The sequence below is a fragment of the Oncorhynchus keta genome, chromosome 12, assembly GCF_023373465.1.
Source record: "Oncorhynchus keta strain PuntledgeMale-10-30-2019 chromosome 12, Oket_V2, whole genome shotgun sequence".
NCBI classification, from domain to species: domain Eukaryota; kingdom Metazoa; phylum Chordata; class Actinopteri; order Salmoniformes; family Salmonidae; genus Oncorhynchus; species Oncorhynchus keta.
This window is the reverse complement of record NC_068432.1, coordinates 33602033-33626884: the sequence shown is the minus strand read 5'-3', so window position 1 is coordinate 33626884 and position 24852 is coordinate 33602033. Positions and strand designations below refer to the sequence as shown.

Sequence of the window (24852 nt, the reverse complement as noted above, 5' to 3'; positions counted from 1 at the left end):
ACTTTTATTTTTTTTGTGATATAATAGAGAAAGACAGAACAAAATCCAAAGGGGATGAAAGAAAGCTAGAAAGATTTAAGCTAATATAAATTTGATTAAGTGAGGAGAAGCATTCATGTGTATGGGGAACTCATTAGTAATATAGGAAAGACAACGGTATTGGTGAAAGAGCAGAATACAATACTGCATGATTAGCTAGATAATTATTCATTATTATATGCTCTCCTTCTCTCTCAGTTTGACACAAATGGTGATGGCCAGATCAGCACATCTGAACTCAGAGAAGCAATGAAGAAACTTTTAGGTCAACAGGTAAGAAAAGTGGTCCTTCTGTTTGAGTTTTTCCGTCTTTCACTCAACCTGTCCACGCATCTGTCTGATCATGTCTCACTGTAGCCTACATTTGAGCAGTGCTTTTTCTCGGTTCTTTCCCTATTCTACTAGGTTGGTCATAGAGACCTAGAGGACATCCTACGGGACATTGACCTGAATGGAGACGGCCATGTCGACTTTGAAGGTGAGCTACAGTATCTCAGTGGGTTCTAAGACACCTCCCTGTAGGATGTTGTTTGACAGGTAATTACAGTGCATTCGGAAAGTATTCAGACCCCTTGACTTTTTCCAAATATTTGTTATGTTACAGCCTTATTATGTTACAGCCTTTGTTACGTTACAGCCTAAAATGGATTAAATAGTTTTTTCCCCCTCATCAATCTACAAACAATACCCCATAATGACAAAGAAAAAACAGGTTTTTATAAATTTTTGCAAATTTATAAAAAATACAAAGCTGTTGTGTCTTTGGCTATGCCGGATTAAGTGATATGACATGCTATTCTTTAAAATCATTTATCTGTAATTAATATTACCTGATTAAGCTAATCAGGTGAATGTAATTAACTAGAAATAATGTTTATAGAGCTGTTATCTTCTGAATAAACCCTTAAAGACCTAGTAATCTTTTGCATTAATAGCAGTCAATATTTAATCGTCACTTTATTCAGTCTCATCTGAAAGTTGTAAATTCTTGGTTATCTTCAAGAACCGTGGCTAACAAGTTGAATCAGCAATACAACATTTGGTTTAATTATTTATTTACTAAATACCTAAATAATCACACAGAATGGATCATACATTGATTACAAATTATGTCATAAAGAAAACGTCCCTGTTGGACGGAACAGATACGACAGCTGGTTACACAAAGAGAGGGGGTTGGGTTTGAGTGAAAGAGCGGGAAGACTGAACAACAAAGGCAGAAGGTATGCTATCGTAAATACAGAATCTTATGCATTCTAAATAACCGCCCATTTGAAAAAGGAGAATGCAATAAATATTTACTCTGAGCTGCGCTTCGGTAGATTGGTAGTCGATGGAAGGCCGGTTTGTCCTTTATGGATCTCTGGTCCACTGAAGAATGTCTAGTGGTGAACTGGAGCGTGGTAGAATGGATACTCTGTCCATCCTCTCCTAGCCCACTTTTAGTGACTGCTGCTAACTCAACGGCTAGGAGGTATCACTTCTGGAGTGAATAAGAGTTCAAAGTTCATACCAAGTTGCCATACTTTTAAGCTCATGCTATATTCTGGCTGGTATAGTCGAAATTCATCCTTCCGGGGTGTAGGTTGTCACCTTCACAATGAAACTCGATGCTAATTTTGTTAGGTTCTCTAAGATTGGCTTAGTTCTGTAGGTGGTCTTTGTCCTTTCAACGTGGGGACCTCAAGTCCACACGTCCTTGGAACAGCTTATTATCAGAGCCCTTTTAACGTAGGACTGTCGCCCTAACGTCCTCGGAACAGAAAGTTACATTTTCGTCAAGGGCTTTATATAGGAGGGGAGAGAAGGGCGTGTTTCATAGTTTATAACCAATGTCTGTTCACATGGGCAAGGCCACTGAGTTGAGCATAGTTTACTCTATGACAAACCGTTCTCTCATTAAGAAGCTAGATTACATTTAATCTTTTCACAACTAGTTTCATATTTAAACATTGAAATTGCACAACAATTCCATGTGAATCTGATAACTAAAATGTGTAGACTTTCCAAGATACAGTTTATGTCGTCCTATCATCAGTAATAATGTCTCAGACGCCAACTGATCTGGCATCATATTCATTTAGTACCAACACATATTTTCAGCTGGTTGGATTACTGAAATATGGTTCCTTTCCCCCCACCTTTTGATGTTCCCAGACTCTCTGTTTAACAAAGGCTTTTCAAGAGTCCTTCTGTAGAGTCAAGAGAGAGGAAAGGGATAAAGGTATTTATGATGGGATCATAAACCTCATCCACAGGCCATCCTCATGACAGCTCTGTCAGGTTGGATGGGGAGTGTCGTTGTCGTTGCACAGCTATTTTCAGGTCTCCAGAGATGTTCAATTGGGTTCAAGTCCGGGCTCTGACTGGGCCACTCAAGGACTTTCAGAGACTTGTCTTGAAGCCACTCCTTTGTTGTCTTGGCTGTGTGCTTTGTGTTGTTGTCCTGTTGGAAGGTGAACCTTCACACCAGTCTGAGGTCCTGAGCACTCTGGAGCAGGTTTTCCTCAAGGATCTCTCTGTACTTTGCTCCGTTCATCTTTCCCTCAATCTTGTCTAGTCTTACAGTCCCTGCTGCTGAATAATATCACCACAGCACGATGCTGCCACCACCAGGCCTCAGCGTAGGGATGGTGCCAGGTTTCAGCGTAGGGATGGTGCCAGGGTTCCTCCAGAAGTGATGCTTGGCATTCAGGCCAAAGAGTTCAATCTTGGTTTCATCAGACCAGATAATCTTGTTTCTCATGGTCTGAGATTCTTTAGGTACATTTTGGCAAACTCCAAGCAGGCTGTCATGTGCCTTTTACTGCGGAGTGGCTTCCGTCTGGCCACTCTACCATAAAATCCTGATTGGTGGAGTGCTGCAGAGATGGTTGTCCCATCTCCACAGAGGAAATCTGGAGCTCTGTCAGAGTGACTATCGGGTTCTTGGTCACCTCCCTAACCAAGACCCTTCTCTCCCGATTGCTCAGTTTGGCCGGGTGGCCAGCTCTAAGAAGAGTCTTGGTGGTTCCAAACTTCTTCCATTTAAGAATGATGGAGGCCACTTCTTGGGGACCTTCAATGTTTTGGTACCCTTCCCCAGATCTGTGCTTCGACACAATCCTGTCTCGGAGCTCTACAGACAAGTCCTTCGACCTCATGGCTTAGTTTTTTCTCTTTTTTCTCTGACATGCACTGTCAACTGTGGGACCTTATATAGACAGGTGTGTGCCTTTCCAAATCATGTCCAATCAATGGAATTTACCACAGGCGGACTCCAATGAAGTTGTAGAAACATCTCAAGGATGATCAATGGAAACAGTATGCAGCTGAGCTCTATTTCGAGTCTCATAGCAAAGGGTCTGAATCATTTAGCAAATAAGGTATTTTGTTTTTCTTTTTTATATACATTTGAAAGCATTTCTAAAAATCTATTTTTCGCATTGTCATTATGTGGTATTATGTGTAGATTGATGAGGAAAAATGTAATTTAATTAATTTTGGAATAAGGCTGTAATGTAACAAAATGTGGAAAAAGTCAAAGGGTCTGAATACTTTCCGAATCCACTTTATGTTCATTATTATTTCGTTGCATGATATTGCAGCGCTTGACAAACCCCTGACATGGTCCACTGTTCATATCAGGGGAGGATGACAGCCCCCTCTCATTGAAGCCATAGAAGTTCAATGGCCACTGCGGTATTGCAGTTAGCAGAAAACAGGATGCCCCACTATACTGTAGTATATGGAAAAATGGCAATCTTCTTGGTCAAACTTTGTGTAAATAACAAACAAAAAAGTCGAAGACGATCATGATACCAATAATTGCTTCTAATACAGCAGATGTAGGTGCTTGAACCAATTATTTGAAAATTGCACACAGAAGGAGTTATAAGGATAATTGAGTTGCTAATGGGAGCCTGCAGTACCCGGTCAGACTTCAAATTGAGTTCCTCAATGAGAGTCAGCAGCACTGATCAAGCCTACAACGTCACTACCTAGAATAGCTCAAACTGCACATGTTATGTCTTCATGATATGCCATCAAACCTTAATTTGGCTTCAATGCGCTATTGAGTGTTCAAATAGGAATGAATGGTGTCACATGATTGATGGCTTTGTCCATTCATATATACAGTCCAGAGGAGGCTGTTGGAGGACAGGCTCATTGTAATGGCAAGAATGGATAAAAGGGAATGGTAGGAAACCCATCAAACAAATCTTTGTGCCAGTGCTGGCGTTGCAGACGGATATATCGGGCTGCTAATATATATATTTTTTTATTCCGATTTTTCAGGGGGTGCTGTAGCACCCTCCTATGGCTATGCCAATAATCCCGTCACAATAATCCCGTCACACACACACATACTCCCCACGATACAGTTTGAGGCAGGCTGATATTCTAGCATCATGCTAAGAGCGAGGTGGGAGGATGAAGGGAGTCAGGCTCTGTCAGATTATCTCCACACCAAAGGATTATGTCACCTCACAGATTACCAGGAGAACAAGGGAAGAATACTGCCAGTGGGACAAAAATAGCAATGTGCTGGTATTCTTACTAGAGTCATCCGTATGCTCTGCGTTCTCCAAACGTTAGTTTCGCCCACACATTTTACGCTCTAAATACATTCATATTTATAATCCACAGTGCTCATTTAGAAATAGAATCGTTGCTATGAAAATGTATTTATTTTTATTGGCTGATAGCAGCACATACAGTTCTTAAAAGCACTGTGACCTTCAGTACCATGCATTCCCTACACGTTAGGACATAATTACAAATCATTTGTAGACTGCAAATTGACCGCAAGAAGCCCAAACATATAACATTTGACTGAAACATCATAATTTCAAACACTGCTTACATTTGTTTATGATCACATATACAGTATCTCTCTATTATGCTTGGGAATACTATGGAACAGATTTACAAAATGAAAATCTCTTGGAGCTGATCTGCTGGTGTTTTACGGTCTTTTATAGGGGGTGGGGGGGGGGGCAAATCAAATCACCCGTGGGCCAAATTCACCAGTTGGGGATCAGCCACTAAACTTTATGTGAATCATGTTCACACTCTTTCCCTGTTGTTGTATTAATGTCTCTCAGTTTTATTAATCTCTCTCTTTTACGAATCTCCCTCAGAATTTGTGCGCATGATGTCTCGCTGAGTGTAGGTCATGATACCGACTGGTTCCTTTCCTGGTAAGAGAGGATGAGAAGGAGAAGAAGAAGTGAAGGAGAGGCAGAGATGGCAGAGCCCTTACCGACAGACCTCTTACCTCAGACTTCTGAACTACAGAAGGAGAAAACGACATATCAACCCCGCTCTGCTACTGCCACATCTGAAGACATGCACAGAAGCTGAAGGAACAACATCAGTGATCATGATGATGCTGTTACTGCTGTCTCTAAGAGCAAAACAGAACAACAGCCAGCCTCCCACAGTTTTACATTGTACATTTCAGATATTAGAGAAAACATATCTAGGTGTTTACAGGGTCTAAAGAGCAATGTGATGTTTGAGCTACTTACACTCATTGCAATGGTTGGTTAATGCTGTAGCAAAGTAAAGGAGACACATTTACATTTTCAACACTTTCTTACTTATGCCAACGTCTCCTATAACTAGTCTAAAGCAGCATATTCCCCTCTGGGGCTTTGGACTCCAAAAATAAACTTTTTAGTGGCAATATTATTATATCAGTGTACCAACTCTCAAAATATGTATTGATTGTGTGTGCGTTCATGTGTGTTTGTGCACCTCAATTATCCTTTCCTGTAAGATTTCATATGTCTTAAGCTACTGTACAGTTAGCGTCAAACCCATGGCATATGCTGGCTCTATCTTGAATTAAATGCCATGTATTACCACGGATGCACTTTTTTAGATTTTATCATTATCAACACATATCGAGTTATATTATACGAGTTTTGAACATAGATTGGTACCTGCTTTGACAAATGGAAGGTCTGTTTCTTGAGAACCGAATACTCTGGGGAATGCGGTAGCAATCATAATTAATTGGTTTCTTCAGGCCAACCCAACACACAGTTTTGCACATTGTTTTGCATGAATACTAAGTATGCATGCTCCACTTATGATTTAACCAGACACACTGTAACTCCCCATACAAATAAACAATGTGCACCACAAACAAACATATACACAGTATATTATTGTGGTGATCAACATAACACTGAAACCTGTGTGAGAATGTGTGTGTGTGTGTATTTATGTACTGATGAGAGTGTTTATGTATGAGTGCTTGTGTATTTTGTTGTGCGAGTCTCCCTTAGGCAGTCTTATTTGTGACTTTGCATGTGTCTTCCTTGTGTGATTCTATGCATGCCAAATAGTAAAACAATTTGTAGCATAGTAGATGAGAATAAAGATTTTTGTTGCAAAAACACTGTGTGTGTGTGTATGTCTTTGTGTGTGTGTGTGTGTGTGTATGTGTGTGTTTGTGTGTGTGTGAGACCTCTATCTGCATTCAGAGCAGAAAACAGTCAGACAGAACCTGAACTAGCTGGATATACACCCATTAGCCTATAGGTTGCAAAAACCTGTCAGATCAGAAATAATATCCTTGATTACAAAATATTTTGAGAATATGAATATGCATAGACGGACTCGAATTTCAACAGGGACAACTCCAATAAAGTGTTTTTTCTCAACAATGCTGGGATGTCACGTGCATCACACTTATCTGTACACTTTTAATAACCTAAGCATTACTAAACATATATTAGATCAAATAAGCCTCACATATCAAAATAGCAATTCCTTTTATCTTAACTCATTTTGACACTCATTTCTCCCCCATAAAAACTCCCTCACTTGCTTAATAATTAATGATCTGCTTAACTTGGGCAGAACAAAACCAATGGGCATGTGCCCTGAATGCCCAGTTTTTGATTCTCCCAGACTGTCTTAACTTTTATTTGATTGTTAGTTGTCAAATTTGGTATTATTAAAAAATATGTATAGTTCCATTTCTTTTCTGCATGCTTTCTATCTGGCTTTGGTTGTTTAAATTGACACTGAAACTGCTTTTTCATCCTGAAAACGAACACTAAGAGACCTGCCTAATAATTTTCAATACAGAAAAAAAATGTAATTTGCCCCATATTAAAGGAATAGTTCGAGATTTTATTAATAAAATCATGTATCTACTTCCCCAGAGTCGGGGAAGTACAGTTCCTGTAGACCTCCAGTCATAGATATCATCCTAACCAACTTGCCCTCTAAATACACCTCTGCTGTTTTCAACCAAGATCTCAGCGATCACTGCCTCATTGCCTGCATCCGTAATGGGTCAGCGGTCAAACAACCCCCACTCATCACTGTCAAACGCTGCCTGAAACACTTCAACGAGCAGGCCTTTCTAATCAACCTGGCCGGGGTATCCTGGAAGGATATTGATCTCATTCCGTCAGTAGAGGATGCCTGTTTTTTTTTTTTAAATGCCTTCCTCACCATCTTAAATAAGCATGTGTAACAACATTCGTCTTCCTCTGACGAGGAGTATGAAGGATCGGACCAAGATGTTCAAATGTTCATAAATGACCAGCATGGTAAAATAATAGGTCTGGGACAGGTAGCACGTCCGGTGAACAGGTCAGGATTTCATAGCCGCAGGCAGAACAGTTGAAACTGGAGCAGCAGCACGGTCAGGTGGACTGGGGACAGCAAGGAGTCATCATGCCAGGTAGTCCTGAGGCATGGTCCTAGGGCTCAGGTCCTAGGAGAGAAAGAAAGAGAGAAAGAGAGAATTAGAGAGAGCATACTTAAATTCACACAGGACACCAGATAAGACAGGAGAAGTACTCCAGATTTAACAAACTGACCCTAGCCCCCCGACACATAAACTACTGCATCATAAATACTGGAGGCTGAGACAGGAGGTGTCAGCAGACACTGTGGCCCCATCCGATGATACCCCCGGACAGGGCCAAACAGGAAGGATTTAACCCAACCCACTTTGCCAAAGCACAGACCCCACACCACTAGAGGGATATCTTCAACCACCAACTTACCATCCTGAGACAGGATCCATCCTATAGCCCACAAAGATCTCCGCCACTGCACAACCCAAGGGGGGCGCCAACCCAGACAGGAAGATCACATCAGTGACTCAACCCACTCAAGTGACGCACCCCTCCTAGGGACGACATGAAAGAGCACCAGTCATCCAGTGACTCAGCCCCTGTAATAGGGTTAGAGGCAGAGAATCCCAGTGGAAAGAGGGGAAGGCAGAGACAGGTAGAGATAGCAAGGGCGGTCCGTTGCTCCAGAGCCTTTCCGTTCACCTTCACACTCCTGGACCAGACTACACTCAATCATATGACCCACTGAAGAGATGAGTCTTCAGTAAAGACTTAAAGGTTGAGACCTAGTTTGCGTCTCTCACATGGGTAGGCAGACCATTCCATAAAAATGGAGCTCTATAGGAGAAAGCCCTGCCTCCAGCTGTTTGCTGAGAAATTCTAGGGACAATTAGGAGGCCTGCGTCTTGTGACCATAGCGTACGTGTAGGTATGTACGGCATGACCAAATCAGAGAGATAGGTAGGAGCAAGCCCATGTAATGCTTTGTAGGTTAGCAGTAAAACCTTAAAATCAGCCCTTGCCTTGACAGGAAGCCAGTGTAGGGAAGCTAGCACTGGAGTAATATGATCAAATTTGTTGGTTCTAGTCAGGATTCTAGCCGCCGTATTTAGCACCAACTGAAGTTTATTTAGTGCTTCATCCGGGTAGCCGGAAAGTAGAGTATTGCAGTAGTCTAACTTAGAAGTAACAAAAGCATGGATTAATTTTTCTGCATCATTTCTGGACAGAAAGTTTCGGATTTTTGCAATGTTACGTAGATGGAAAAAAACTGTCCTTGAAACAGTCTTGATATGTTCTTCAAAAGAGAGATCAGGGTCCAGAGTAACGCCGAGGTCCTTCACAGTTTTATTTGAGACGACTGTACAACCATTAAGATTAATTGTCAGATTCAACAGAAGATCTCTTTGTTTCTTGGGACCTAGAACAAGCATATCTGTTTTGTCCGAGTTTAAAAGTATAAAGTTTGCAGCTATTCACTTCCTTATGTCTGAAACACAGGCTTCTAGCGAGGGCAATTTTGGGACTTCACCATGTTTCATCGAAATGTACAGCTGTGTGTCATCCGCATAGCAGTGAAAGTTAACACTATGTTTTCGAATGACATATATATATATATAGTGAAAACATATAGTGGTCCTAAAACGGAACTTTGAGGAACACCGAAATTTACAGTTGATTTGTCAGAGGTCAAACCATTCACAGAGACAAACTGATATCTTTCCGACAGATAAGATCTAAACCAGGACAGAACTTGTCCTTGTAGACCAATTTGGGTTTCCAATCTCTCCAAAAGAATGTGGTGATCGATGGTATCAAAGCAGCTCTAAGGTCTAGGAGCACGAGGACAGATGCAGAGCCTCGGTCTGATGCCATTAAAAGGTTATTTACCACCTTCACATGTGCAGTCTCAGAGCTATGATGGGATCTAAAACCAGACTGAAGCATTTTGTTTACATTGTTTGTCTTCAGGAAGGCAGTGAGTTGCTGCGCAACAGCCTTTTGTAAAAGTTTTGAGAGGAATGGAAGATTCGATATAGGCCGATAGTTTTTAAAATACTTTCTAGGTCAAGGTTGGGCTTTTTCAAGAGAGGCTTTATTACTGCCATTTTTAGTGAGTTTGGTACACATCCGGTGGATAGAGAGCCGTTTATTATGTTCAACATAGGAGGGCCAAGCACAGGAAGCAGCTCTTTCAGTAGTTTAGTTGGAATAGGGTCCAGTATGCAGCTTGAAGGTTTAGAGGCCATGATTATTTTCATCATTGTGTCAAGAGATATAGTACTAAATCACTTGAGTGTCTCTCTTGATCCTAGGTCCTGGCAGAGTTGTGCAGACTCAGGACAACTGAGCTTTGAAGGAATACGCAGATTTAAAGAGGAGTCCATAATTTGCTTTCTAATAATCAGGATCTTTTCCTCAAAGAAGTTCATGAATTTATTTATTTATTATTATTATTCCCTTATTTTTTAACATTTAATCTACCTTTATTTTACTAGGCAAGTCAGTTAAGAACAAATTCTTATTTTCAATGACAGTCTAGGAACAGTGGGTTAACTAGTGACAGAGGGTACAATGTAACAAAAATACATGGAACCAGAGAGGATGGAATGAAGAGCAGGGCCACTCCTGGAACTTCTGCATTGAGCATAGACATTAAAACCAGATTGAGCCCCCCTCTCGGAGCACTGCAGACCAGACTCAGGTTTAAACAGAGAGGATTAGCTTGCAGTATGAGGTCGATGATTGCAGACAGGGAGGGAGTCATGCTAATGATTGATGATGAGTTTCTCATATACGTTTTCCTTGTTGGAGCCCGCCAAATTAAAAAGAAGTGAGTAAACACACTCTGAAGAAGTCATTTCCATATTTTGTGAGTATAATCGCAATAGGGTTTAGACATCATTACTGTTTGCTAAACGACACATTTTGCAATGATTTATTATTATTATTATAGCACGCTCGTCTGAGGTTCGTTCATAAATTGCCTCCTGTGTGACAGTGTGTTCTCGGTCGTTCGTAAATTTAGAGCGTTGTCAGATTGTTTGTAAATTCAGTGCGCTTCCCGAGCACATACACTAGACGCTCTGACAGATGAGAATGGCAGAAAACCCTAACGTTAGCTACATACGGAGAAGGGTTTTCGAGACCTAGTAAGCAGCTTAGTTAGCTAACTTGCTCGGCTAGCTAGCTTCAAGATTGTTATGTTAGCTAGCTAGATAGCTATTTTTAGATATATTTAGCTATCTAAATGTGAACAAGTACATCTGCTTTGTAACAATAGATTTTCTAAGTTCGAACTAGTTCTGTGTGTTCTGCATCTATTGTCCAAATGGGAAAGATCATTGATGGTTGCTAGGTAACACTACTTAGCTAGCAATTTAGTAAGCTGCTAACTAGCTGTTGCTGTGTTGTTTATAACAGCACCATATGGGACCTCTACTAGTTATGTACTGTATCTACTGACGTTTAATAACTCTGTGTAAGAGCATTATAACACTGAGCTAGCTAACTGTTCAGTTAACATGGCAATTGAACATCAGTTGTGTCCCACATCTAACTATTTAACCAGCCTTCACTATACAGGATAGCTACACCAATATCTGTATTTTTCCAGGGCAGTCTCATCCCTTTTGCAAAGGAACCATAAAAAACAACCTATACAAACAGACTGGTAGTTTACCATTTTCCTTTTTCTTTTGAAGGATGGATTAAGTTGAGGACTGAAGTTTTGGATGCTCTGACATTACTGGATCCTTTATTATAGTCTTCATGATGAGATCAGTCTGCTCTCCTAGACATTGACTTGAGCTTCCCCAGGTCCGATGTGCCCATGAAGCCCTTGTTTCAGTGCAGGCTTCAGAAGCTGAGGCTATAAAGGGACAAGAGGACTAATCTGCAGCCTTAGTCTTGGTCCTGGACTTATCTTTAGTCCTTTATCAGTCCTCCCTGTTCCCTGCCATATCCCCTCACCACTCTACTGCACCACAGCCCCGGCCTCACCTGTGGCCAACATGGGCTGGTTCCTCCTCCCATTTGATAACCTGCTGTGTATAGTCCTTGGCATATCCTTCACTGTGGGATTGAGCTCGCTGCTAGTCATAGTCGTTCCGGCCGTCCTTGGAGTGTCCATTGGGATCCGCAGACTGTACATGAAGAGTCTTCTCAAGGTCTTTGAGGTGAGTTCGCTTCACACTGTCACAATGGGTCCGATTCCGACTCTACTTAAGCGTGCGTAAATGGAACGTTTTTATGCACTTTTCTCTATATGCGTATTATGACCTTGAATTTACACACCTTTTCTCATGCTTAAGATCTAGCGAAACTACCATGTCCAAGTGGAAAAAGCATCTTTATTTTTTCTGAGAGAAATACCACCATTCTCCATGCACTGTAATTTACAACTTGATAAATGAGTAATCAGTTTGGATAAGGGAATTATAAATAAAAATAACACATGTTTTAGGTGTATTTGACCTTATAATCGCTGGAGACGATCGACGTGAAACCAGTCATATGGAAGCAAACTGAAGCATAGCAACAGATCAACTTCCCCACAGTAAAGTTTATGAAATGCTGTGACATTATGCAGAATTTAAATTGTACAGCCTTTTAACTTGCAGGGATGGTCACTCAAATGTTTTAGTTACAGACTTTCTCTTTTTCCTATTTCTATCACGTTAAATATTAGCCACTATCAGTATCGGCCGTCAGTAGGCCTAATAACCACACATATTCAACTGCCAATTTACTGTTAGTTCCCTTCAGTTGATATAGGTTACATTATCATTCTATTTAATTACATTGTTTCGTTTACCTTCGTTTGTTTCCTCTCTGAACTCCGGTAAGGTCCTGTTGTTATTGCAGGCTAATTAAATCGTAATGGAGTGGTGCGCAGACCATGCCGTAACAGTCTGAACCCGACGCATGGCGCAACACTTGTAACGGTGTGATGACACAGCCATGTTTAGTGCAGGCAGTAGACAAGGGTAACAGGGTATACTGTTGTAGACTGTTCTATTATAATTATATCTACACTAATCTTCCAACATTACCATGGGTTGAAGAAATTAATGTGGAAATTTTCTGAATGAATCAAACCACCGTTTTCCTTCTTTTGTTTGTAAAGGCTCTCCAAACCTGTTTTTTTTAAATGATTCATAAATACTTTCCTAAACCTAAATAATCTACAAAATCTTTGTATTTTTAAATCTACCAATTGGTGCTGAAACGGAGACGAATATGCATATATTTAGATAGATTTCTTTACTTGATCCCTAATATTCAGAACCCGTTCTGTCGATATATTCTTGTGTGTATGTAGACAAAATTCTACTAAAAGGATTGCTTCAGATAAAAGTCCTGAAAAACCCTATTGAATAAAAACTACACGAGAAAATCTGTTGGCCAGCAAATGGGAGGGTTTTCAATAGTTTAATGAAATTTATTCAGAGCGCGCAAGAGAGTGTTACGCGACTGAATAAGGTAAATCTGAATACCAACTACTGAGAAGTGCGTAGAGAAGGCGTCAATTCCTAACTCAGAATTGGGCCCTTAGTGAATGCCTGCATCGAGATATTTTTGAAAAACTTTGATAGGCGACTTTCATACTCCAATACAAAATAATTGTATTCCAGTTTTAATGTATGAACTTGAACTATGCCTATATTTTGAATTCGCTTAGCAGTAAGGGGCGTTCATCTAAGGCCAGGCTCAATTTAGAATAGCTGCCCTTATTACACCCCAGGTTGTGTCTGATCGGCTTTGTGGAGAGACTAGTCACCTCAGCTTGGCTCTTTTTCCCCCTAATGTGGTCAGTCAACTTCACTGACAATACATGGCATTATAGACATTGTTCTGTGGAGCAATTCATATAATTTTATTTTTCATTCACTAAAGTGAGCACGAGAGACCACTACTCTCAGTGGATTTGTCAAATTTGTCCTCAGGTGGCAGTGTGTGTGTGGTCTTTGGTTCTCCCCTACCACATGACATTTGACATCAACCTGTTGCATCTGTCAGGAGCATGTCACAGTGCCTTTGGCTGTAAGTGCTGAATTAGCCTAGCAGCATTATACTTTCAAATTACTAGGGATTTCATATCAATATGATTATAATCTCCTACACATTCAAACACAGGATTGAGGTTATTTTCAAGGAAATCATGAGTGAATTAGGCCTAGGTGTGGGGCAGCCACAGGAAATGTGGAGGAAATGGTTTAGGAAGGGATATACAGTAGTCTTCACTGGTCCACCCGAACCTGAATACCTGGCCCGGGACCTGAGCAGGTCCAAATTCTATGTAACCACAGCTGATAGACCCGAATAGACCTGACCACTTCTGGTTCGGGTCTGATTGTCCTCGGGTCCGTTCGGATCCTCCTTTTTTATGGGGTGGCAGGTAGCCTAGTGGTTAGAGTGTTGGGCCGAAAAGTTGCTAGATCACATCCCAGAGCTGACAAGATAAAAATTTGTCATTCTGTCCCTGAACAAGGCAGTTAACCCACTGTTTCTAGGCCGTAATTGTAAATAAGAATTTGTTCTTAACTGACTTGCCTAGTTAAATGTAAAATATTTTTTTAAATGATTGGGATGGTTCGAGTCCTTCCATCCATACCTCCTAATATACAATAACATGGAGAGGTACTGTAATATGTGTTCTGTGGTTATGTGTATAACATGCAGTGACGTGGTCTTTGCAGGTGGCACTGTTTACATTATGGAAGCCACAAATAGTTGAGTTGGCCAACTTGAAGCATAGCTACTGTAATTATATTGATTGCTAATTGCTGACCCATAAAAGACACAGTGAACAAATTTTGCAGTCATACAGTGCTGTGGGCTGTTTTCAGTCTGTCCCTCAGGGGAAACCACATGCCCCCCAAATACTCCAGACTGCCTGTTTCATGCTTATGGGCCTGTCTAAGATAGCTGTTGTGTTCCTATTCTCTGTGGATCTGCTTACTCAGCTCTTGACTCTTTGTCAGTTGTACCATGTGATGTAGTCTTGCTTAGGCCAGGCTAACATAATCATTTAGGAGATACAGTCTGGTCCCCAAGACTATCTGTGATGCACCTTCAGGCTTATGAATGACGATATCTTGGCACAGAGAAATGATTGCTTCTCATCAAATGATAAGAATTATGAATATAAATGTCATAAGCTATAGAATATGGCTTATAAATACCTTTGGGATAGAATTCATGGTTTAAAGTTAATGTACAACTAATGTATGATACCCCCCCTCTTTTTAGTGGGCTACTGTGCGGATGGAGAGAGGCGCAAAGGAGAAGAATCAACATCTTTATAAACCCTATAGTAATGGTACGACCTTTTAATGTACATCTCTCACTTATGGGAATGGCAATGTCTCTGTTGTTGTGTTAACTCTGTCTCTCTTTCCATCCCTCTCCCTCACTCCCTCTCTGTCTCAGGTATCATAGCTAAAGAAATGTCATCTCTGGAGCAGGAGATCCAGGAGCTCCGTGCCAGCGGCACCACTCTGAGCTCTGAGCCTGAGTTTGAGATGGCGGACATCATGTATTTCTGCCGGCGTGGGGTGGAGAGCATCGTGGATGACGAGGTGACCAAGCGCTTTTCTGCTCAGGAGCTGGAGTCCTGGAACCTGCTGACCCGCAGCAACTTCAACTCCCGCCACATCAGCCTGCGACTCAGCGTGCTCTGGGGACTGGGTCTCTTCATCCGCTATGGCTTCCTGCTGCCACTCAGGTCAGAGGTCAAGAGTCAGGGTCAGCATCTAAGGCAGGAAACGTCTTTGCTAGTTATTGGCCGACAAGAAGCTGTTGTGGACATCAAGATGTCGACAAATGAGATTTATAAGAATTGTGTTTATTTGGCATGAAAGACAATTTTTTTGTGGGTTTTGCACATCGCAACTTTTGTTGTAAACAAAATTGATATGTGGTGGACTGTTTTGTGTTCTACAGGGTTACTCTGGCAGCCTCTGGTATTGGTCTGCTTGTGGTCTTGACTACCATAGTGGGCTTCATACCAAGCGGCTGGTACGTTTCCACCAACACCCTCAGAATTACCACAAACTTACAGTACCTTATCTACAAGAAGATTCTGTGTTGGTGAAAGCCTTATTGTCAGTGTGTTGATCTCCTCAGGTTAAGGACGTACCTCAGCGAGAAGATTCATCTGATGTCTTATCGCATCTGTGTCCGATCCCTCACTGCCATCATCACCTATCACAACAGGCACTGTAGACCAACCAAATGCGCACTGGCTAGTGTTCATAACATCAGCTCAGACAACAGAGACACAAACCTACTGTATTTTGTCACAGCTTTCTGCCCATTTAGTGACTCACCGCCCTATCTTGTACTGAGCTCAAAGCCAGTCTTACAGTGCCTTCATAAAGTATTCATACCCCTTGACTTATTCCATATTTTGAGTTACAGCCTGAATTCAAAATGGTTTAAATAGATTTTGTGAAAACATGTTTTTAGAAATGTTAGCAAATTTATTGAACATGAAATAAATAAATAATAATTGACAGAAGTATTCACACCCCAGAGTCAATACTTTGGAGAAGTACCTTTGGTGGCGATTACAGCTTTGAGTTGTCTTGGGTATGTCTGTATCAGTGTTGAGTTGTCTTGGATATGTCTGTATCAGCTTTGAGTTGTCTTGGGTATGTCTGTATCAGCTTTGAGTTGTCTTGGATATGTCTGTATCAACTTTGAGTTGTCTTGGGTATGTCTGTATCAGTGTTGAGTTGTCTTGGGTATGTCTGTATCAGCTTTGAGTTGTCTTGGGTATGTCTGTATCAGCTTTGAGTTGTCTTGGGTATGTCTGTATCAGATTTGAGTTGTCTTGGGTATGTCTGTATCAGTGTTGAGTTGTCTTGGGTATGTCTGTATCAGCTTTGAGTTGTCTTGGGTATGTCTGTATCTGCTTTGAGTTGTCTTGGGTATGTCTTTATCAGCTTTGAGTTGTCTTGGGTATGTCTGTATCAGCTTTGAGACGTCTTGGGTATGTCTGTATCAGCTTTGAGTCGTCTTGAGTATGTCTGTATCAGCTTTGAGTTGTCTTGGGTATGTCTGTATCAGATTTGAGTTGTCTTGGGTATGTCTGTATCAGTGTTGAGTTGTCTTGGGTATGTCTGTATCAGCTTTGAGTTGTCTTGGGTATGTCTGTATCTGCTTTGAGTTGTCTTGGGTATGTCTTTATCAGCTTTGAGTTGTCTTGGGTATGTCTGTATCAGCTTTGAGACGTCTTGGGTATGTCTGTATCAGCTTTGAGTCGTCTTGAGTATGTCTGTATCTGCTTTGAGTTGTCTTGGGTATGTCTGTATCAGCTTTGAGTCGTCTTGGGTATGTCTGTATCTGCTTTGAGTTGTCTTGGGTATGTCTGTATCTGCTTTGAGTTGTCTTGGGTATGTCTGTATCTGCTTTGAGTTGTCTTGAGTATGTCTGTATCTGCTTTGAGTTGTCTTGGGTATGTCTGTATCAGCTTTGAGTTGTCTTGGGTATGTCTGTATCTGCTTTGAGTTGTCTTGGGTATGTCTTTATCAGCTTTGAGTTGTCTTGGGTATGTCTGTATCAGCTTTGAGACGTCTTGGGTATGTCTGTATCAGCTTTGAGTTGTCTTGGGTATGTCTTTATCAGCTTTGAGTTGTCTTGGGTATGTCTGTATCTGCTTTGAGTTGTCTTGGGTATGTCTTTATCAGCTTTGAGTTGTCTTGGGTATGTCTGTATCAGCTTTGAGTTGTCTTGGGTATGTCTGTATCTGCTTTGAGTTGTCTTGGGTATGTCTTTATCAGCTTTGAGTTGTCTTGGGTATGTCTGTATCAGCTTTGAGACGTCTTGGGTATGTCTGTATCAGCTTTGAGACGTCTTGGGTATGTCTGTATCAGCTTTGAGTTGTCTTGGGTATGTCTGTATCTGCTTTGAGTTGTCTTGGGTATGTCTTTATCAGCTTTGAGTTGTCTTGGGTATGTCTGTATCAGCTTTGAGTTGTCTTGGGTATGTCTGTATCTGCTTTGAGTTGTCTTGGGTATGTCTTTATCAGCTTTGAGTTGTCTTGGGTATGCCTGTATCAGCTTTGAGACGTCTTGGGTATGTCTGTATCAGCTTTGAGTTGTCTTGGGTATCAGCTTTGCACATCTGGATTTGGGGATTTTCTCCCATTCTTCCTTGCAGATTTTCTCAAACTCTGTTAAGTTCGATGGGGAGTGGCAGTGAACAGCAATCTTCAAAATTTTCCATAGATTTTCTATGTGATTCAGGTCTGGGCTTTAGCTGGGTCACTCAAGGACTTTCATATTCTTGTTCTAAAGCCATCCCAGTGTTACCTTGGCTGTATGCTTGGGGTAATTGTCTTGTTAGAAAGTAAATCTTCAACCCGGTCTAAGGTCTTTTTCACTCTGAAGCAGGTTGATTGCTAACATTAGCAACGACAGATTGTTCACTTCCCTGACCAAGGTCCTTCTTGCCCGGTTGCTCAGTTTGGTCGGACGGCCAGCTCTTGGCAGTCTGGGTAATTCCATATGTTTTTTAATTTCCCAATGACCACTGCTCTTGGAAACATTCAACATTCTATAAATTGCTTTATACCCTTCCCCAGATATATGCCTCATCACAATTCCATCTCAGAGATCTACAGACATTTCCCAAGACTTCATGGTATAGTTTCTGCTCTGACATGCACTGTCAACTGTGGGACCTTTATATAGACACGTGTGTTTCTTTCTAAATCATGTCCAAACAATTGGCCACAGGTGGACTCCAATGTTTTTTATATATTTTTATTTTATTAAACATTTATTTAACTAGGCAAGTCAGTTAAGAACAAATTCTTATTTACAATGACGGCCTACCGGGGGAACAGTGGGTTAACTGCCTTGTTCAGGGGCAGAACGACAGATTTTTTATCTTGTTAGCTCGGGGATTCGATCCGGAAACCGTTTGGTTACTGGCCCAACGCTCTAACCACTAGGCTGCCCCAAATCAAGTTGTAGGGACATCTCAAGGATGATCAAAGGAAATTGTCTGCACCTGAGCTACATTTGGAGTGTCAAAGCAAAGGGTTGTGAAAATGAATTTCATTCTCAATAAATTAGCAAAAATGTCTGTTTTCATGTTTTCACTTTGTCATTATTGAATTGTGTGTAGATAGATGGGTGTGATTTAAAAAAAAAAAAAGTAATCCAGTTGGAATTCAGGCTGTAATACACAATTTGGAATAAGTCAAGGGGTATGAATACTTTCTTTAGGCACTGTATGTCAATTACGGTGGCACACACTGGTTGTTGGTAGTTTTATGAGATAGGCGGTTTTGTTAATGTGTCTCATTCAGTCGTTTCTTGCTCTGCCAACAGTGAGAACAAACCAAAGAATGGAGGCATCTGTGTGGCGAATCACACAACTCCCATTGACGTCATCATCCTGGCCAATGATGGCTGCTATTCTATGGTACTGTATGTAAATCCTAGTGTGTAACAGTAAGCATTGTCTGTTTGTTTAAAGCTGTGTGTGTGTGTGTGTGTGTGTGTGTGTGTGTGTGTGTGTGTGTGTGTGTGTGTGTGTGTGTGTGTGTGTGTGTGTGTGTGTGTGTGTGTGTGTGTGTGTGTGTGTGTGTGCGCGCTAGTACGGAATATGTGGGGCGCTTGGGAGACAGATGTATAACCCATTCTTTGCCAAGATGTTTAGTTCAAGATTTCCACTCAGTCATCACTTCCTCTCTCAGGTTGGCCAGATCCATGGTGGTTTGATCGGGGTAGTCCAGAGAGCCATGGTGAAATCCAGTCCCCACATCTGGTTTGAGAGATCTGAAGTCAAAGACCGTCACCTTGTGGCCGAAAGGTAATACTGCAGCTGCATGTTGAGGAAACCATACTTTCCTTCCATTTCTCATTGTCAGACTTGGCGAAGGCATTAAAAAGCAACGAATGCATTCTTATTATGTGGTGAAAACAGTTATATTATTAGTAGCGCTGTGACGGTCATGGAAGTTTGGATGATGGTTTTTGTTGCACATTTTCTCCTCTCCTTCACTCCGGACTGCATGTGCTGCTATAGAAATATGCTTCTTAATTGTGATCATTCAGTCAGCTCTTCGTTCGCCGGTTATTTTATTTTCGTGACAGTCTTCATCCATAACCGTCGGTTATACGGTAATATGGTAATTTTCCCATCCCTAGTTATAAACATGTTATTTACACTGTTCTGTATTTTCATTTTCCAGGCTTAGCAATCATGTAGCAGACAAAACTAAACACCCCATCCTCATCTTCCCAGAGGGTTAGTATGAAAACGGACCCTTTTCTGGTGGATCGAGTGCTGCTCAAATAGAAATGAGATATGGCAACTAATGAAGGCTGTAATGATGATGAAAATTCATCCTATGTCGGATCTGTGTGAGTGTGTAATGATGCGGCGTGACAATGTGTTTCTCACTCAGGCACATGCATCAACAATACCTCAGTGATGATGTTCAAAAAGGGCAGCTTTGAGATAGGCTGTACTGTCTACCCTGTGGCCATTAAGGTAGTCTCTCCCTCTCTCTCTACTGCCGTTTTATCTATTATTCTCTCTCAACCACCTAACTCTCTCCCTTTGACCTCCCTGTGATAGTATGACCCTAGGTTTGGCGACGCATTCTGGAACAGCAGTAAGTTTGGGATGGTCAACTACCTGCTGAGGATGATGAGCAGTTGGGCCATCGTCTGCAGTGTCTGGTACCTTCCACCTATGAGCAGAGAGGTGTGGCCTTTGTATTGGTTTAGCCCAGTAACGTTGCTATTATTGATTGTATAATGCAGTTATAAACAAGGGAATCCCCTAAGATCTAGACCTAAATAATCCTGACAGTGATAAGTCAAAAACTCCATCCTGGTATGGAGACTCAATGTTAACTGTCTGACTGAGCCATCTCTGTTGTCTGCATAGGAGGGAGAGGATGCGGTGCAGTTTGCAAACAGAGTAAAAGCAGCCATCGCCACGCAGGGAGGACTGGTGGACCTGCTGTGGTGAGTTTCAGTGAATACGCATCTCACACGCACACACATCCTGTCTAGAACGATTCCTATCTGTGTGTGTATCATGGTGTGTACATTCTTGCAAGTGTACATGTGTTGAGGGTTGTACAAAACGGCTCTTCCCTGTGTTTATCTGTTTGCTCTAAGGGATGGAGGGCTGAAACGAGGGAAGGTGAAAAATACGTTCAAAGAGGAGCAGCAGAAGCTGTACAGCAAGGTGCTGGTTGGAGACCAGGAGGACCAAGGTGAAGACAGACCACAGGAAGATGAAGAAGAAGAATTAGAAGAGGGGGACCAAAATGAAGACAGACCACTTGAAGATTACACACCCAGACCACTGGAAGACTGCACTCTGAGACTACAAGAAGAAGAGGAGAGAGGCTCAGAGACACCAATGAAGGACCAATGAGGGTGGGGGTTCCATTCCTACCAGGTTATTAAGTGTCAGCGGAGCCCCACTCACTGTCTTGGTGAGACACTAGACCAGAGGATTTATTGGATTGGAAGCCTTAAAGTAATTTCAATAACAATGAACTACTCAGAGACCATTTCAATAGCAATGAACTACTCAGAGACCATTTCAATAGCAATTAACTACTCAGAGACCATGTAGTACAACTGAAACAGTATCATTTTCTACAGGCTGTAAGCCACATACTTTTGAGTTTGTGCTGCACTATGTCACAGTCATTTTATGAATGTTAACTGTTTTAATACTGTATTTAAATATTTATCTTTAATATTTTCTTTGTATTTATGCTATTTTGACCAGTATATTTGGGTAATTTTGGGTAGTGCAATTAGGTCCCCCAAAACTTGAGTAAAACAATGTATCATAAAGAGGACATGTTAAACTTAATCAAATTAATTTCAGCCTGTTTTGGCCTTCCATGGTGACATCACCATACAGGTAAATGAATAGACCAACAAGAAAGAGGGTGTCAAATCTCCTGCCAATAACAGCACATTTTTACTTTTCCCCTCCACACTCAGACTACTCCCAGACAATCCTAGCAACATTCTTGCTTGAGAAATTGCCCTTTGCTAAGAAGCTATTCTTGTTAGTTTTCAATTAAAATTTCAATTAAACTTTTTACCCAGAAATGATTTGATATTGAGATAAAATGGCTGCATTGAAACTTTTAAAGTAACAGGGTTGACTTAACAGGTTTGAAGTTTTCATCTTAAATTAGCCATAACTTGTGTGCAATAGGGATGGGCAATTGAATGCAAGTTTCATCACAATTATTTATATTTTTTATTTTTACATTTCTACCCTCTCTATCTATGGGGAAACATTCAGTTATCCACCCACCACACAACACCAGAAAATAACCAAAAAGCTTTTACATTATGATTTGATGTCGTAGTTTCTTTAGAGAAAATATTTTATAAAAGGAATAGTTGAAATTAGAGTTCCATTAATGTAACAGGGTGGCCCCTAAAATGAGGGACAAATGTAAGTTATTCACTTATCGCGTGAAGTAAATAATAATCTTCAGAAATGACTTTATCAAAGCAATAAAATAACTAGGGCTTTACAATGATGGAGAAATGTTTGTGTTAAGTGGGATAAAATCCTCCTAGAAGTCTGGAAAACACGAGGGACATGTCAAAATGCTGATTTTTGGCACTTTAGCAAGTCTTTAGTCAAATAAAAATCTGTTAACGTTAAATAGCACTTTAATATAACAGGCTTTTCAGTATTGGTGCACAATTACAACTTCAAATATCAAAGGGAGGCAAAAGGCACTCAATCCGTGGAACGATCCATTTATGCATGTTGTGAAAACAGGAGGAAAGGTTACAAAGCCACAGCAGACCAAATATGCAGATAATGGGTCAATATGTGTCACAGTCCTAGACAATAGAGAACATGACATGGAAGACTGTTACCATGTTATCTAAATAAGCTTTGTTGTACAATCAATGGTAAAATATATTGCATTTCTAAAAGTTAACAATATTGTCATGAATTCAGTGTGTGTGAAATTAGGCTAAATATAAGCCCCACTAATAATTGTATCAAAATACACTGAACAAAAATATAAATGCAACACTTAAAGTGTTGGTCCTATGTTTCATGAGCTGAAATAAAAGATCACAGAAAATGTCCTTATGCACAAAAAGCTTATTTATCAAAAATGTTGTGCACGCATTTGTTTACATCCCTGTTAGTGAGCAGTTCTCCTTTGTCAAGATATGCCACACCTGTCAGGTGGATGGATTATCAAGAAGCTGATTAAACAGCATGATTATTACACCTTGTGCTGGGGACAATAAATGTCCACTCTAAAATATGCAGTTTTGTCACACAACACAATGCCAAGAGATGTCTAAAGTTTGGAGGGAGCGTACAATTGGCATGCTGACAGCAGTCTACCAGAACTGTTAATTTAATATTAATTTCTCTACCATAAGCCGCCTCCAATGTCATTTTATAGAAATTGTCAGGACATCCAACCGGCCGCACAACCGCAGACCACGTGTAACCATGCCAGCCCAGGACCTTCGCATCAAGCTTCTTCACCTGTGGGATCGTCTGAGACCAGCCACCCGGACAGATAATGAAACAGGAGTATTTCTGTCTGTAATAAAGCCCTTTTGTGGAGAAAAAAATATTTATGATTGGCTGGGCCTGGCTCCCCAGTGTGTAGGCCTATGCTCTCTCAGAGTCAACCCATGGGCACCCCTATTCAGTCATGTAAAATCCATAGAATAGGGTGTAATGAATTAATTTCAATTGATTGATTTCCTTATATGAACTGTAAAATCATTGAAATTGTTGCATTTATATTTTGTTCAATAGCTTGAATTCTATCTAAAAACACCAGATTTGCCCCTGGTGGGATATACAATGAAATCAATGTGTATTTTTCACCATGTAAGGTACAATTCATCATTATAAAAACAGCCTTCTTGGTCAATGTGCTGGGATATAAGGGAACATTTTGTATTATTATTTATCAGGATGCCTATACCTCTGCTGTTACTGCAGTATGTGACAGCATATGCCTCTCCAACCCAGCTCCTCTTTAAATGTTACATTTTTCCTTTTTTAAATGTAACACTTGCAAGAAACCCACATCTGCTGAAAATCTTTTTGAGAACCATGTGCTTTTTTCCCCCCACAGTGGAGCCTGTGCACATATAGAATCAATGTTAACCTTATCTGTTCTGTCTATCATGGAAGAACCAAGTAAAACATTTTTGCAGACTGTACATTACATATATAGTGTGTGTGGGCATGTGGACTGAGCAGTCATTTAACAAAAAACACGTTATGGAAATGTTTATCCTTCCTGGCGTTTCTTCAAGTTCTTCTTCAGATAGTGTTTCAGTTCGTCCTTTTTAAGGGAACATGTTCAAAGTGGATGGCCCTTGATAATGTCTCTCACCTAAGCCGCCACCGTCCTTTACAGTCCATTATGTCTCTGTCCATTTTCCTACCAGTACACCAGCAGCATGAGAGAAGTTAGGACTGGATCTCTCTCCATGCTCACTCCACATGGACCCATGTCACATGAGGAAAAGGTAGTTGATAGTGTCGACTGGATGCTGTGTACAGGTTGCTGGCTCGGACTCAGGTCTCATGGTAGAAGTGGTGAAGGACCATAATGAATGCCATTGTCGCCATTACTTCAGCCGATTAGACAGGGTGTTGAGGTTCACACTGTTTTTTTGGCCGAATTATCCCTTCCTACATCTAGATACCATCTGTGGTCACCTTCGCCATAACCACGAGAGAGGACAGACCAGAACAACTGTTTAGTTTAAGGCATTTCTGTTTCAGGAAATCCAGACTTCTAAGAAAAATGTCAAAGAGAATAACAGCACACAGTTGAAACCATTTCCCCACCCATTTGGCTTATACTCCCCTATTATCTTGGTGATCTCAATGAAGAGTTTCAGGTCAGGGAGTCAGAGGGCTAATACTTAGGGAGAAATCCCGACCATCCAGCAGACCCAATCTGGTGAGATTTGTTATTGAAGCAAGACAAAAACAAATAAAAGAAAACAACAGCAATACACTTCTTCATATAAAACAAGATGTGGGGAAAACATGAATCCATTTGAAGTAACTGTCATCCCTATTAAGTGAGTGTTTTCCTTTACCTCAGACATTATTTAAAGATATTTCAAACATTTTGTGTATCAGGTTTACAATGGGTTTTTCAATACACTTCTTCTCAAGAGAATGTACTTGCGTGCAACCAAAA

The 24852-nt window shown here is 40.9% G+C and overlaps 2 protein-coding genes across 10 annotated transcripts in view; both read left to right on the top strand.

Moving 5' to 3' along the window:
* Positions 1 to 6428, top strand: part of LOC118370476 (calcium-binding protein 1) — a 28623-nt gene extending 22195 nt beyond the window's left edge. For all 8 annotated transcript variants that reach the window (XM_035755498.2, XM_035755497.2, XM_052458037.1 and 5 more), the window contains 3 exons: positions 238 to 312; positions 445 to 517; positions 5163 to 6428. In XM_035755498.2, the coding sequence (XP_035611391.1) occupies positions 238 to 312; positions 445 to 517; positions 5163 to 5188 (174 nt within the window). In that variant the 3' untranslated portion in view covers positions 5189 to 6428. The remainder of the gene's footprint in view (positions 1 to 237; positions 313 to 444; positions 518 to 5162) is intronic.
* Positions 6429 to 10322: 3894 nt separating this feature from the next.
* Positions 10323 to 23852, top strand: LOC118370478 (glycerol-3-phosphate acyltransferase 4-like). 2 transcript variants are annotated; one of them, XM_035755515.2, is made up of 13 exons: positions 10323 to 10461; positions 11333 to 11806; positions 14883 to 14952; positions 15063 to 15357; positions 15576 to 15650; positions 15759 to 15848; positions 18974 to 19067; positions 19342 to 19457; positions 19840 to 19895; positions 20056 to 20141; positions 20229 to 20357; positions 20544 to 20623; positions 20780 to 23852. In XM_035755515.2, exons 2-13 carry the CDS (start codon positions 11642 to 11644, stop codon positions 21039 to 21041), a joined length of 1518 nt encoding a protein of 505 aa, XP_035611408.1. In that variant the 5' UTR covers positions 10323 to 10461; positions 11333 to 11641; the 3' UTR covers positions 21042 to 23852. The 2 variants fall into 2 exon arrangements, with proteins under 2 accessions (XP_035611408.1, XP_035611405.1); XM_035755512.2 differs by having other exon boundaries at positions 10347 to 10500.
* Positions 23853 to 24852: the final 1000 nt, after the last annotated feature.

Excerpts from the sequence above, each read along its gene's own strand:
- LOC118370478 (XM_035755515.2), top strand. The coding sequence starts at position 11,642 with ATGGGCTGGTTCCTCCTCCCATTTGATAACCTGCTGTGTATAGTCCTT. Across the intron at positions 15,849-18,973 it reads ATCATCACCTATCACAACAG|TGAGAACAAACCAAAGAATG; the intron begins GCACTGTAGACC and ends CTCTGCCAACAG. Across the intron at positions 20,142-20,228 it reads TCTACCCTGTGGCCATTAAG|TATGACCCTAGGTTTGGCGA; the intron begins GTAGTCTCTCCC and ends TCCCTGTGATAG.